The sequence below is a fragment of the Dromaius novaehollandiae genome, chromosome 1, assembly GCF_036370855.1.
Source record: "Dromaius novaehollandiae isolate bDroNov1 chromosome 1, bDroNov1.hap1, whole genome shotgun sequence".
NCBI lineage: Eukaryota > Metazoa > Chordata > Aves > Casuariiformes > Dromaiidae > Dromaius > Dromaius novaehollandiae.
The window spans coordinates 56,349,375-56,363,209 of record NC_088098.1 but is presented as its reverse complement, the minus strand read 5'-3'; the positions used below and the strand labels follow the sequence as shown (position 1 = coordinate 56,363,209).

Below are 13,835 nucleotides of genomic sequence, written 5' to 3'. Positions count from 1 at the left end.
AACTGCAGGGGAGAGAGAAAAGGAGGCAAACCAAACCCTCAGCACATAGGCAGGCAATCAATACGCAGAAATCATTCCCATCACGCCTTCCACGCATGGCGGGGATAATCTTTGAGTAACAACAGAAAAGCAACCCAATATAACGGCTGCACCACAGACTGCCTTACCCCTGCCCCTCCGCCCCCACGTTGGGGCGGGGGGGAAGGAAACGCATGACTCCACCCCGGCGCATGCGCAGGCACAGCCCGAGCGTCCAATCACCGATCGAGCCCGGCGAGCCACGGCAGCGGCTCTCGCGTCGCGCAGGCACGGCGTGGAAGTCCGAGGCATCGATCGGCCGCACAGCCCTTGGGCGCGCGGGGGGGGACAGGCGGGCGGGCGGCGCTCCCCGGGCCCGAGAGGCGGGGCGGGGCCGCGCCGGGGCGGGGCCGCGCCAACCAAAACAACGACACGCCCCGGCAGCCCTTGCGCCTGCTCCCCGCCGCCACCGTCACGGCCGCTCGGCGGGCCAGCTCGGAGCGCCAGGCGGGCGCGGAGATCAGCCGCCATGAAGCTTCGCGTCCGCCTGCAGAAGCGGACGGCGCCGCTGGAGGTGCAGGGGGCGGAGCCAACGCTGGGGGAGCTGCGCGCGCAGTTGCGCCAGGCCTTGCTGCCCGCTTGGGGGTACAGGTAATGTGCGGAGCGAACCATCGCTGGGGCGGTGGGGGTGGTGGCCGCGCGCGCGGGGCCGGCAGGGCCGTACCACGCGGCGTGGGGGGGAGGGGCCGGCCCGGCCTCTCCCGGGCCCCGGCGAGCGGCAGTGGCGCTGCTGCCCCCTGCGGGCGGCAGCAGCGGGGCGCTGGGGCCGGGCCGGGTGGGCTTGGAGGTGAAGCGGGTCCAAAACGTGCCGTTCAACCGGGTTTGCGAGGGCTCGGCGCGTGCGGCCGGCAGCTCTGTGCGGGGAGACCCCGCTGGGCCGGAGACAACGGGGAAGGGCGGTGCAACGGCGGCGCCTGAGCGTTAGGGGGGGAAAAAAAGTCATGGGATTGAAAGGCTGCTACTGCGGGGGTTTGAGCCAGTTCACGAGACCGCGTTGTAGGCCAGCGGAGCTCAGACGCCACTCGCTAAAATTCACTGCGCTCCTTCGGGCAAATCCTCCGGTTTCGTTTCCTCCAGCTGCACGGGGACGGTTGGGCCCTAGGTAACAAAAACTGAAGTACGTTTTGCTTTCCGAGTGTGAACTGTGGATCAGGAAAGTGAAGCGTACTTTGGCAAATGCCCGCCTGTGAATTATGGGTTGCAGTTCTGTCAGAGCTGACTTTTGTTACCTGGTGGCGCTTATGTTACAAGAATTGCTGCTGGGTGTCAATTCTTGGGGCTTTTTGAGATACTCTCTGGGTTTAGACTTCTTAAAAGGTTTTATGTATGAAGAACTCATGACAGCATTTACAGGAGAATAAAACCTGTCAAGTTAATGCAAGAGTTGCCTATGGAAGAAGCTCATTTTTTAGTACTGAGTAAGCAGTTTGTATTCACGAATGTATCATCAGGTATGATGATGAAACTAATGTTTCATTAGCGATACGTACATTCGATCGTGATACGCACATTTGCTGTACTGCATACCAGTGTGGGCTGGAGAAATTTGAAGTTACTGTGCATCCTGCCATGGTGGGTGTATTTTATAGTTGACACTTGATAATGGTTTTTATGCTGACCATGGTGGGTGTATTTTATAGTTGACACTTGATAATGGTTTTCATGCTGACCATTTCCATATTTATTTATTTATTTATTTATTTATTTGTTTGTTTGTAATTGCTTACACTGAAGCATCTTCTCTTATTACCCACATTTGTAACTGCCATGCTGGAGGGCAGCTGTTGACCTTTTGAAGCAAACATTTTATTAATCAGAAAGCAAGATGATTGATCTGCAATAGTATCCTGTTTTTAAGTCATCCGAGTCAGTGATTTATTTAAAACTTGTTTTGCTAGGTTTAATATATTTTAATTTGGAAGGTGCCGGTTTCCTTCCCTTCATGTCTGTTTTATGAGCAGTTACTGTAGATGAAGTTATACCCACCAAGCAACTTCAGCTATTTAAAACACACTTGGAGAGAAAAATGAGGGAGTCACTTCATAGCATAGCCCTTAATTTTTCCTCACTCTTCCTTTAGTTTATAGCTAATTATTAATGGATTAAAAGCTGTAGAATAGTACTTAAGTAGTATGCAATATGCATTTTTAACTATACCTCTGTGTACAGTTACCCGCATGCAAGTAACCATGTCTCCTTATTTCTTTTCCATTACTTTACAGTATTGACACACAATTCTCAATATCATTGAATAACAAGGATGCTCTCACAGAAGATCAGAAGACCTTGGCTTCATATGGGATTGTTTCTGGTGATTTGATATGTTTATTACTAGAAGAAGCAGATGGAAAACCCAGCCTACCTCCTCCCTCATCTTCTACTCCTCCTCCACTCCAGAATGGTCATGGTCATGAACCGTCCACCCTGATCCCCAACAAAAGTCAGGCCAGCAGCCCAAAAGAAGAAAGGCAGAATGGGCTGCCTGACAGCCAGAAAGCTCAGGCAGAAGTTCAAAAGAATGATGATATGGTAAGTCTGTGAGAATTGACCTGTACAACGCAGGGCAAGAAAGGAGGTATCTTACTGTGTCAGTTGCTATACTTCATAGTAGAGAACCTTTTCAGAATATTTGGCTCTTAATGTTTGCCTGAAGTATAGCCGGTTGTTTGGCTGGAAATTTGTCTCTCTTTTTTAACTATGCCATAGAAGTTAATTCAGAGGTTCTGAAATGTTTCAGATTTGACATTTTTACAGGACTGTACATTTTTGCTGGAACATGCACTTTTCTTAAGGAAGTTAGGAGTATGTTTCTTGCGTACCTCAGTGCTTTCTTCTCAAGGCAACTGATTCTAGATACCAAACTGATTCTAGATACCAATGAAATAAATACAGCCAGTCTGAAATACCACTCACTAGATGAGTGCATGATTTCTTTCTAATGGTTATAACAGTTCCCTGTGATGCAGGGGGCCTGTCATAGAATAAAATACCTGTCTGGCTCGTGCATGAAGTTTGTGTTGCTGAAATAGCTCCCACCTCATGCTTCACAGATACACAGCTGTATGACCCCACGTGCCTCGTGCAGCTAATAGGTACATCTTTTGGATGTTTTGTGGTGTTTTTTCCTGTGTGACAATAGATACAGTAGTCAAGAAGGTAAGAGCTCCCACCAGCCACTGGAAAGAGTCCAGTCTAGGAAGGAGTCTTCCTAGAGGAGACTCTCCAAGTACAGCCTAGTGCTGTGGCCTATCTCATTATAGGATCCTGCCCTTTTAGGGAGGAGCTTGAGAATCTGGGAAGAAGTTGTTTTCCTGCATTCTTTCAAAGCAAGTAGTTCTTTGTTTTGGAACTAATTTCAAATACAAAACATTCCTTAATACAACCTTTATATGAGGAATTTTATAATAAGTATACTTTTAAAAATATTAAAGGTATGAAAATAAAGGATAAGGTGAAAAGGATTGTCAGCTGTAAAAGAGAATGCCGTGGGACCATTGTTCTATTCATTCCTGTCAGGAGAAATAGCCCTTACATGGTGCTGTAAGCAGGCAAACTGCTCATATCTGTCAGTTGGGCCATATTAAGCTGTGCAGGAATCTCTGTTGCATATTTATCTCATTATTTGAAGGCAAGATGGAAAATTCTCAGGTCTTCTTCCAAAACTGAGATGAAAGATGGCAGAAAAATTTCCAAGCAACCGAGTGTTATTAAAAAAAACCCTCTAGCAGTCTGATAAACTGTGTTTAATTGGGGCTGCAGGCATTGCTGTTAATGAGAGAAGGTAAGTTCCACAAGTGGTTGGCGACACCAGCCTCATACGGACATGAGGGTGCATTGTGCCATTGAGCGTGTATGTGGGGTGCGAGGTAGCTACAGCTCCTTTAGCCTTTTTCTGCTTTTCCTATTTCTTCTTTCAGGTGAATCTGCCCATGATTTTAATTTGCTAGGGTTTTTTTTTTTAGTGTGGCTCTACGTAGTTTTATGGGAACATGTAACAATACAATAAATTACATAAAAATATGATGCGATTTTTAGGAGAAGAAAGGAAGTCATAATAAAGTCATCATCATCCTCAGGTCTCAGTAAATGCACTCTTTTGATGATTTTTTTTTTCCAGCTATTTAAGTCTATTCTGTTTATAAGGGGTGCGAGTTATCCTTTTGGTACTTGCCATGCATGTTGGCTCAGCTTAAATAGATGATGATACCGCAGTGAATAGATTATTCCTGCATGTGTTGAGGGAATTCTCCTGAAGTTTTAATATATTGTTATCAATTTGTGTTCAAGTAGTATATGCAATAAAATGACAGACCCTTTTATGAAGGGCTTGCATTATAAATATCTGAAAAAGACAAAGGCTCTGTATATAATCCCTGTTTGCAGCTAGGGTGCTAGTCTGTGAAAATTGCATGCAAATCTGTAGCATAGACCTGGTATTCCTGAAGAATGGAGTAGACAGAGGAATAATTGTAATTAGATGTAGTTTTCTGAATCAACATTTGTTTTTGTTACCCTTTAAGGCAAGATCCAGCCTGGAATTTGCTTCTGATTTAGTCCCCGAAGGTGTTGATCTGGAAGAAGGTACAGGTTCCTATCCTTCTGAACCAATGCTATGCAGTGAAGCTGCTGATGGTGAAATACCACATTCCTTAGAAATGCTCTACCATTCTGCTGAGTGTACCAGTGCCACTGATGCCTTGATTGTTCTAGTACATCTTCTCATGATGGAGACAGGCTATGTACCTCAGGTAAGTGCACAGTCAAACAGGAAACTTCTTGGTCAGTAGGAGAAAGCTTTGGAATACCATGAGAACATATGGTGCAAAACGTATCTGAAGCTCTACTTCTGGCTGTGTGTCAGTCAGCAGCAGGGGCTGCTGAAGTATCACCTTCTCTAATTTGCCTGATCGGTAAGACTTAAGGCTAAAGATTAGAGCAGCATTTAGGTATAGGAGAATAGGCCTGTCTCCATGTTTCTTTGTCTTCAGCATCTCTGGGACCCAGCTGATAACCTCCCACTTCTGCTATCTGTTGTTGAGATTGTATAGTTGTTGCTTAGGTTCGGCTCTAGGATCAGGGATTATGTGCATTCAGTGCTTCTGTACAGAACTAACTGTATAAGTGTACTGGTATCTCTCCCCTATTACGAAAACATACTTTCCCTTGTCCTTTCTTCACCCTACTGTAAAAAAAAAAAAAAGTCTGTTTTATAAAAAATACATGTTTCACAGCAATATTTTATATTAGTACCTGTTCCTTAAGTTGAAATAGGGCGTTATTTTTGTGCATACAGATCCATAATAATGAGTTACTTCATTGCTGTACTGCCTTCAACATCAATATCATCTCAGTGGTATCCAGTTGAAATGGTTAATAAGGCCTCGGTCTGCCAAAATATTATTTAACTCACTTCAGCTGAGTTCAGTTAGGCCTAGTTCCACTAACCTATATAGGTATCTAACTCATACTCACGCACCTACAGCATTATCCGTATGCAGTGTATGAATTCAACTTTTCCCTTTAGATTTCCAGACCTGTGTTAGGTGTTTACTAGAAAATGACTGAACCTGCCGAAAATGTCTTGCTGTCAGTGAAAGTGGTTTGAATTCTCATGTTTTTCCTTGCAGTGAGGCTGACTAAGAATATGTATGGGGTCAGTTTAGGTGTCCTGTTGACCAATACCAGTTTAATAAATGTGCTAACTTAATTGCATTCTCATAGCCTGAACTATTTATCTAACGAACATGTTTGCTGCTGAGAAAAAAAGTTTTTGTTTATGTCAATCAACAGCTTTGGAAGTAGGGAAGAAGATTGTTGTGAAAATTTATGAGGAAACAAAGGGAGTCTAATTGTACTTCCAGTTATGTTATATCCCCATATGGGATTTCAAATGGGGATTCTCATACTGAAATTGGAAAGAAAAAGTGTTAGTCCATTCAGATTTCCAAATGGGTTTCAAACTACTATTCTTCAAACCCTGTTCATAAAAGATGCAATGATGTGTTTTTCGTGCAGCGAGTTCATGTACATTCAGGAGTTACCAGAGGTGCTAGTATGAAAGACAGAATGAAGTACAGTTTTCAAAGAACTGGCCTTAAGTCTGTCTACTGAATAACCTCTCCTGTCAGAAAATGGGACAGAACACAGAATTCCTGAATTTCTTCTAGATTTGCTGTAAGGCATGGGGGAAAATAACATAATTGCATGATTATATACTATATATCATAATGCACAGTCGGATTTAATTAAAATTTAAATTGCAAGTGTAATTTTGGCATTTCCGAACTTTTAATTCTCTTTTTGCCCTCAGTCTGGGTACATTGCTCAGGTATGGCAGTGTTATCTCTGTGTACTTCTAGGGGACGCAAGCCAAGGCAGTGTCTATGCCAGAGAAATGGAGAGGGAGTGGTGTTTATAAATTACAGTACACGCATCCCCTTTGCGAAGAAGGTACTGCTGGTTTGACTTGCGTGCCTTTGGGAGATCTCGTTGCCATTAATGGTAAGCTGGTCATGTTTTTAGCCTGGATACGTGCTGCTAAATTCCGCTATTCTTTAGGAAGTGATACTGAAATCAATGTTTAGAACTGCACCTTGATTATCCAGGTTACTGAGGTGAAAGAGATGCCACTACATTACACTGAATATTCTTGGCATTCCTTTGTCTCTGTGTTAACCTTTTCTTTCCCTTGAAAAAGTACAGAGCAATGCTTGGAGGATTCAGCTGGCCTTTTCATTGTAATGTTGTAAAAATCTTTTCCTATTCTGCTTTCATAAGAACTTTGATATACATTGCCAAATATTAAAATAGGTAGATTTGCTCAAGTGACAGTATTCTGTCTCGTCTCATGTTCTGTGCAATGCTTAAAAGCAACTTAGAGATTTGTGTTCTTTAGTTTTAATGTATAATGTTCCCTGTCTTTCCTAAAGCACGTGAACAGTATCTCTAACTGTGGTCTCAAAAACTGTATTTAGTTAACACTTTTCAATCCAGAAAGCTTAGGGAAGCCTAATTTTTTGAAGCAACTTCTCTGTCACTTTTTTTTCTTATTTAATTTACTGTTTACCCAAGTCCTCATTTTTGCAGAACCAGTATTAAATTGGGACTTGATTCTAATGTCAGGATATCTTTTTATTAAAGTTTTGTAGATTTATTTGTAAAACTTTTAACTGGTTACGTCCATTTGTATAGCCACATATTTTCTCAGAATGTGTGCGCAGTTTGCTCTCTAAAATTAGGATAAAGTGCTTTAACCAAGTCAGATTAAGGTTAAATTTCAGACAATGTTCATGTAGTAAGATTGTTCAGTCTTTCAGTGGAGTTTCAAGTATTGGAGTTAATGTTTCTTTCATGACTTGATTGTAATAATGGCTCTCTGTGTACCACTTTTAGCTGTGTTACATCTCTTCCAATGTGATAGAACTGTTGAAGGCAACACTAGTTTTTTGTCAGCAAGATCTGTGTTTCTTCTTTGCTATTTTAAGTTCCACTTTTTTTTTTTAAATTTTACTTGTCCAGCTGCTTGATATAATTGGGTATTTCCCCTTGAGTGGGGCTAGTGAGGGAAGAAAACAACCCTCTTACCTGAGGGTAAGACAGTAATGAAGTGGTCTTTGTTTTCTGTCAATATGGTTTTTAATTTTTGAATGTCTTTTTCTTATATTTGCAGGAACTTTAAAAATCAACAAAGAGATTAAAGGTGTGAAGAGAATACAGCTATTGCCAGCATCGTTTGTTTGCTTTCAGGAACCAGGTATGATTGAGCTATAATATTCATAAGAGTAGACTGAAAAGTAGGGAAGTGGCACAATGGGGAAGGATATACTTGGGCAGAGGACTGAATCATTTAAGATAACAAAAAAAAATAATGATAGTGTGGTCACCATTTAGGTGAGACATAACTTTGTGGTAAAGGAATTCAGAGTGTAGCCATTAACTCACATTTAGCTGTTAAAACAATTTGAATTTCCTGCATTAGCTGAATAAGGGAAGAACCTTGCAGAGTCTGAGTCATCTTTTGGCTCATATGCATGTTATTTACGAGCTCCTAAATATATGTGTTAATTCTGAGGCAGCAGTGCAGGATTATACTCCCCTTTTGCACGGACTTAAGCTAATAGTACCTACACTGTTGTTATGGCACTGTAATAGTTATATTCTTTTCATTGGAAAATATGTGCTGACCACATAACTCTCTCCAGAACACCAAAATGAGAGAATAACTAAGGCAGGGGGAGGAGAGAAAGGCAGATGGATATGGATCCTTTGTGAGCACAGACCTGACTAGTCTTTTGTTCTCTGAAGTATGTATGAATTGATTTGTTGTCAGTTGATGCCGACTCGTTTTTCCTACACTCTCTCCCAGTTGCTGATGTGCCCGGCTAGCCAAAATGCTGTAGAATAACTGAGCACTGAAATGTGTCCAAGATAACAGTAGAACCTTCTGGCTCCTGCTGCTTCAATGAGCAGAATGGAAAAACTTTCCCATTGGAAAAATTAGTATTTCAGGAGTTTGCAGCATAGATGTATGTTACACGTGGACTTTGAAATCTGATAAAAGACATTCTGACAGCATGAGAGCCAGTTCGTTTCTGCACAATTCAAGTGTTTTTCTTAATGGTGCTTTTTATGGCCAAAGGAAAGCCCAGACTACTTCTGACCAGGGAACTGCTTTGTAGTTTCTTGCTAAATTATTGTGACTCTGTAACTGCAGACCTAGTCCAATCAAGAGAGCTACTCAGAAATTTTAAGTCCAGATAGAAAACAGAGATTTTTTTCTCCCGCCCCTTTCTCCCCTCTGCCACCTTTGATCATGCAAAACTCATGCAAGTTAGAGTTCTGCTTGTACGAAAACACTCTGTCTGCTCTTGCATAATTTTTTCATAATAACCTCCTGGAATTAAGCTTTTTGCCTCTTTCTTTTGATAGAAAAGGTAGCAGGTGTTTACAAAGACCTTCAGAAGTTATCCCGTCTCTTTAAAGACCAACTGGTATACTCTCTTCTGGCTGCTGCCCGACAAGGTAAGAGAAAATGTTTAGAATTTGAGCTGGCAGTTCTTTTCTGAGGGTGGGAAGAGGGTTTTCTATGCAGAGTCTCAAGGGAAAAGTGTTTGAAACAGCTGTTCAGTGCTGAGTACATAAAGAGTAAGACTAAGGTAATAAATACATTCTAAAGAAATTGGATTAATCTTCCTATTTCAAAAGTTTTACTATAATGATTATTTCCATTTTTTTTTTAATTTTGATTGCTCAAGATGAAAAGCTCTCTCTGGTTTCACTTAATAGACTGAAGTGGTATGGCTGTTTTCCACACCTGATATTGAGGAAAATCATAGCACAGTAATTTTATGGCAGCAGTTCTGTAGTTTTGATCCATTTCTGCCAATGTAGAAAAATTTGTATATTTGAAAAATATAGAAAAAATTGCATGTTTGGGACTCTAACCCCCAGGAATTATGCTGTAGTCATTGAGGGCTTGGAAAGGATGATGGAAAGCAACCCAAGCTGGTGTTTGTAAAGCAGTAGGAAGTCTAGCTGTCCCTGCATAGGTATTGCCATAAAAGATCTTGGCTTTCTATGCTGAAGACAACTCAGCTGAATTCCCTCTAGACTTCATTGTGAAGAGGTTTTATGTCAGACATATGCTTTGTATCTAATGCATTTTTTATGAATTAATGAAATTGAGCAATTTTTTTTCTTTGTCTTTTCCAGCCTTTGTTCTGTAGCATATAGAACATAGTTAGAGTTTTGGGGTGCTTCTTGTACTTACAAGGACCAATAGTGTTCGTTATGAAGTGCCACTTGGCCTATTTTATGACTCCACACATATACTGAGAGCTGCGAGAGATCCTGTTTTATAAAAAGTTTCCTCACAGCACTTTAAGTGGTGCAGCTGAGGCAGCAAAGGGAAATGATTTAAAGGAAAGACTGTAATGTCCTTTGCTCCTTCTAGGGTTTGTAGGGATAGAGTAAACTACACCATTATAGGTAAGGCTTCTGTTTCTTCCACTTTGTAGCTCTGAACTTGCCAGACGTGTTTGGGTTACTGGTCCTTCCTCTTGAGCTGAAGCTTCGGATTTTCAGACTTCTGGATGTTCGTTCACTCATCTCTCTTTCTGCTGTTTGCCGTGATCTTTACACAGCTTCAAATGACCAACTTCTGTGGAGGTTTATATATCTGCGAGATTTTCGAGGTAATGTTGAGACCCGTGTTTTCTCTAATTATATTCCTATGTGAACAGAGGGATTAGGTCTGACAGATTTTGGTAAGAGGTACCTCGGGCAAGTACTTCTGTTTTTTGAACACTGAGAGTAAATGCAGTCATTTGTAATACTGACCAGTATGGCTGGTCAGACTTAATGCAGGTGGATGTTCTCTTCTTGCCATGAAAGCTAGTGACAATCTACTGAGCCATTACTGATGGGCTGCAGAGATCTGCCCATCATGTGGTGTAGACTTTCCTTGTCTTCAGCTGTTTCTCTAGCTACCTTGGTGTGCTGGCTATTGCAGATGTTATGGAATGGAGGGAAGAAGTATTCTTGCAAGAATCCCTCACAAGAGTTTGAAGAACTAAGGTGGTCAGGAAAGTGCTGTCAGAAATCAGAAATTGTTGGGGTCAGTGTTTCTGGGATTTATCTACTTACCGATTAAGTCTTGGAGATGATGCTTTGTGTAGAAGAGGGTGTATGAGTAAATTACCTCCTGAATGGTCCTGGAGCTTTATTCTTTTACGTTGCAGTATCTCTACAAGAAATGTGTTGCTCAAAAGCTTTTTTAATTTTTTGTCTCCCGATTCTTCTATAAGTTTCCAAAAAACTGTGGGCATCCTTGGCATGAATGCTACTTAAAAATAAAAGACATTACTCTCTTTAATTTTTGCTTCTCTTTGTAGATCCTATTGCAAGGCCTCGTGACACAGACTGGAAAGAAGTAGGTGGCTACTTCATATAGTCTTTCTGAGATTAGTCTCCATGTGCTAGTTTGAGGATAAAACTTAGGCTTTGGGAGGCAGTGACATTGAGTTAAATTTTAAATTAAGTGTGGTGTTCTCTGTGCACACAGTAACTTTGGTCAGAGTAGGAGAAAATAGCATCAAAGTCACGCAGGGCATGCACAAATCATGAAGAGGGAGTTCTTCCAGAGATGGCTTTGGAAGACAGTGGAACTGTTCTAGGCTTTGAGACCAGTGAGGAGTGCTTTCCTGAGAAGTGCTCAAGAACTGAACACAAGTGCTGAAGTTGGAACACAAAGCACTTCTAGAGCTTTAAAATACCTTTGCTTCTGTCTGCAGCTGTACAAGAAAAAATTGAAACAGAAGAAGGACGCCCTGAGATGGAGACACACGATGTTTCTGCCTCCTACACCTCATCCAATCCCCTTTCATCCCAACCCATTCTATCCTAATCCCTTTCCTCCCAACCCATTCCCATCAAATCCAATATATCCTCCAATGATCATTGGTGGAGAATATGATGAGAGACCAACACTACCGTATGCTGGAGACCCAATTAACTCTCTCATTCCTGGCCCAGGGGAAGCACCAGGCCAGTTTCCTCCCTTCAGACCACATTTTGACCCAATTGGTTCTTTGCCTGGAGCAAACCCTACACTTCCAGGACGAGCTGGTCCCACTGACAGGTTTCCACCCAGACCAAGCCGGGGCCGCCCCATGGACATTCGCCGTGCGTTCATTTGACTGCTGTTTTTTTCCTCGATGGGTTTTCTGGTTTATAAGCTTGCTTTCTAACTGCAGGAGATTGCAAAACACAGGCACTAACATCTGCCTTCTCTTCAGATTGTGGCAAGAACATGTGTGCATGGTTATGTCTCGCCCACAAAGACTGGGTTTGTTTATGCTCTGGAGGTACTGCACCATCTAGCGCTAAGGTCTGTTTGATGAAGAGCGGTGACTTAGAACAGTTTGTGCTGTTTTTTCCCTGCTCTCTAATCATCTGTGAAATGCTACTTAGAGACCAGAAGGCTACTGGCCTAACATTTGCTGCATCAGATAAAGAGCACTTTAAATATAGATCTTATATTCATCTGTCTTAGTTCGAGAATTTTATTAACTGGCCAGTGCAAATGATTTTGTTTCAACTCTACCTGGCTAATAGTATTAACAAAAAAATCTACCATGTTCTACATAGAATATGATTCTACCACTGTTACACTGGTAATTTGAGTTCATAAAATTTTTCAAAGATGACATTTTCTTTTTCTTTTTAATTTTTATTAGGTAAAAAGCATTTTTTGTTGATACTTAATACACAAAGAATACCGGGAAGGTATATTCTTTACAATGGAAATATTAGAACACGAACCAGCTCATTTTACAAACAACTGAGTAAACTCATGCTACAGTGCAACTGAAAAGTCTGAATAGAAGCAATATTACGAAGAACCAGCAGCAAAACTTTTGTGTTTCTTCTTGTTTGGACAGATTGACTTTGCAAAGAAGGAACTGTAGTACATGGCTTCATTTTCTGTGTATGAACTAAAACTGGTGTAAAAATAAATCTTTCTTCCTGCCTAGCTTACTTAATGCAGTAAATAGGCTGACCTGGTTGAAGTAGAAACAGAGTTACAGCAGGAGAAGCAGAACGGGTTCCCACTTCACTGCAGTAAATTGCATTTAATTCCATTACTATGGTATCAAAATATGTCTTGCCAGAAGGAAACATGTCTTAGCATGTTATCAGCACCTTGCAAATGTTCTCTTACTAACTAATGAACAACTAACAAGACCATTGTTAAAGTGTCCTAATGAGATTTGCAGTCTGATGCTGAAGCTGAATTAAAGGAAAACTGGAATGACTAAATTTTTGCTAGAGCTTTTCATTTCTTTTATTTTTTTAATATGAATTGATCTCAGTATTTCTGAAAAAGTAAATGATAGTGATGACTGTTGTGACAGCTGATAATTATTTGCTAAAATCCTTCTGGAATTCAAATAGTGGAAATAGAATGACATTTCCTATTAAATACAAGCTGTTTTATCAGTAATACTTATCAAGTCATATTTCAGTGATTCATCTTCCTGTTTTGTGTCAGCTGACTTCAGCAGAGTCAGGAAGTTTTGCCATTAACTCCAGTGGGGTAAAACATAATATTTTATTTTTCTGTGAAGAGCTGTATTTCTTTCCTCCCTTCTTACACCACAGCAATTGATACCACTGCAAATCCTGTCATTATTAATCACCAAAGAATATGTATCTACAGAGTCTGAGGATACTGATTCCCCTTCAGTACCAACACTAGCCTTAGTTTTTAAGGCTTAATTTACCTGTACTGGTTAAATTGCCTTATTCCAATACAGTTTTCACTCAAGTGAAATGTACAGTCAAGCCTCTTAGCTAACAATGATTTTTTTTTTTTTTTATATTCCACTGACTTTGAAAAGAAAGTGGGGAGATCAGGGCTGCATTGGTGTTGTACCTTTCTGCCCTTGTCAAGAGTGCTTCAGAAATGCATCCATAATATTCATAAAGCCACACAGCTTTAATTAGTACAAGAATTTGCTTGTAACTTATTCCCTTCACTTTTTCAAGTTATTTGTGGGAACAATGATGTCTGTGTATGCATGAGAGATATGTTGATCTCAGGTAGCTTTGGTACCAATGTTACCTCACTTTACTAGTGCCTCGATGACATCCACATTGCCTGCTGTGCTGTTGTGCTGTGCACTGCTCTGGAGTTGGGCCCTTTCTGCCTTGAAGGCAACTGGGTTGTCCTCCCCCCAGGCTAATGCCACAGATTC

At 41.3% G+C, this 13,835-nt stretch overlaps 1 protein-coding gene across 3 annotated transcripts; it reads left to right on the top strand.

The window, feature by feature from the left end:
• The first annotated feature begins 261 nt into the window (after nt 1-261).
• Nucleotides 262-12,897, top strand: FBXO7 (F-box protein 7). 3 transcript variants are annotated; one of them, XM_026118006.2, is made up of 9 exons: nt 262-669; nt 2,301-2,607; nt 4,599-4,826; nt 6,438-6,579; nt 7,748-7,831; nt 9,007-9,099; nt 10,095-10,271; nt 10,971-11,008; nt 11,370-12,897. In XM_026118006.2, the coding sequence occupies exons 1-9, from the start codon at nt 548-550 to the stop codon at nt 11,772-11,774; spliced, it is 1,596 nt and encodes a 531-aa protein (XP_025973791.2). In that variant the 5' UTR covers nt 262-547; the 3' UTR covers nt 11,775-12,897. The 3 variants fall into 3 exon arrangements, with proteins under 3 accessions (XP_025973791.2, XP_064369396.1, XP_025973790.2); XM_026118005.2 differs by lacking the exon at nt 262-669 and adding an exon at nt 859-1,180; XM_064513326.1 differs by lacking the exons at nt 262-669; nt 10,971-11,008 and adding an exon at nt 851-1,180 and having other exon boundaries at nt 11,370-11,493.
• The last annotated feature ends 938 nt before the right edge of the window (nt 12,898-13,835 follow it).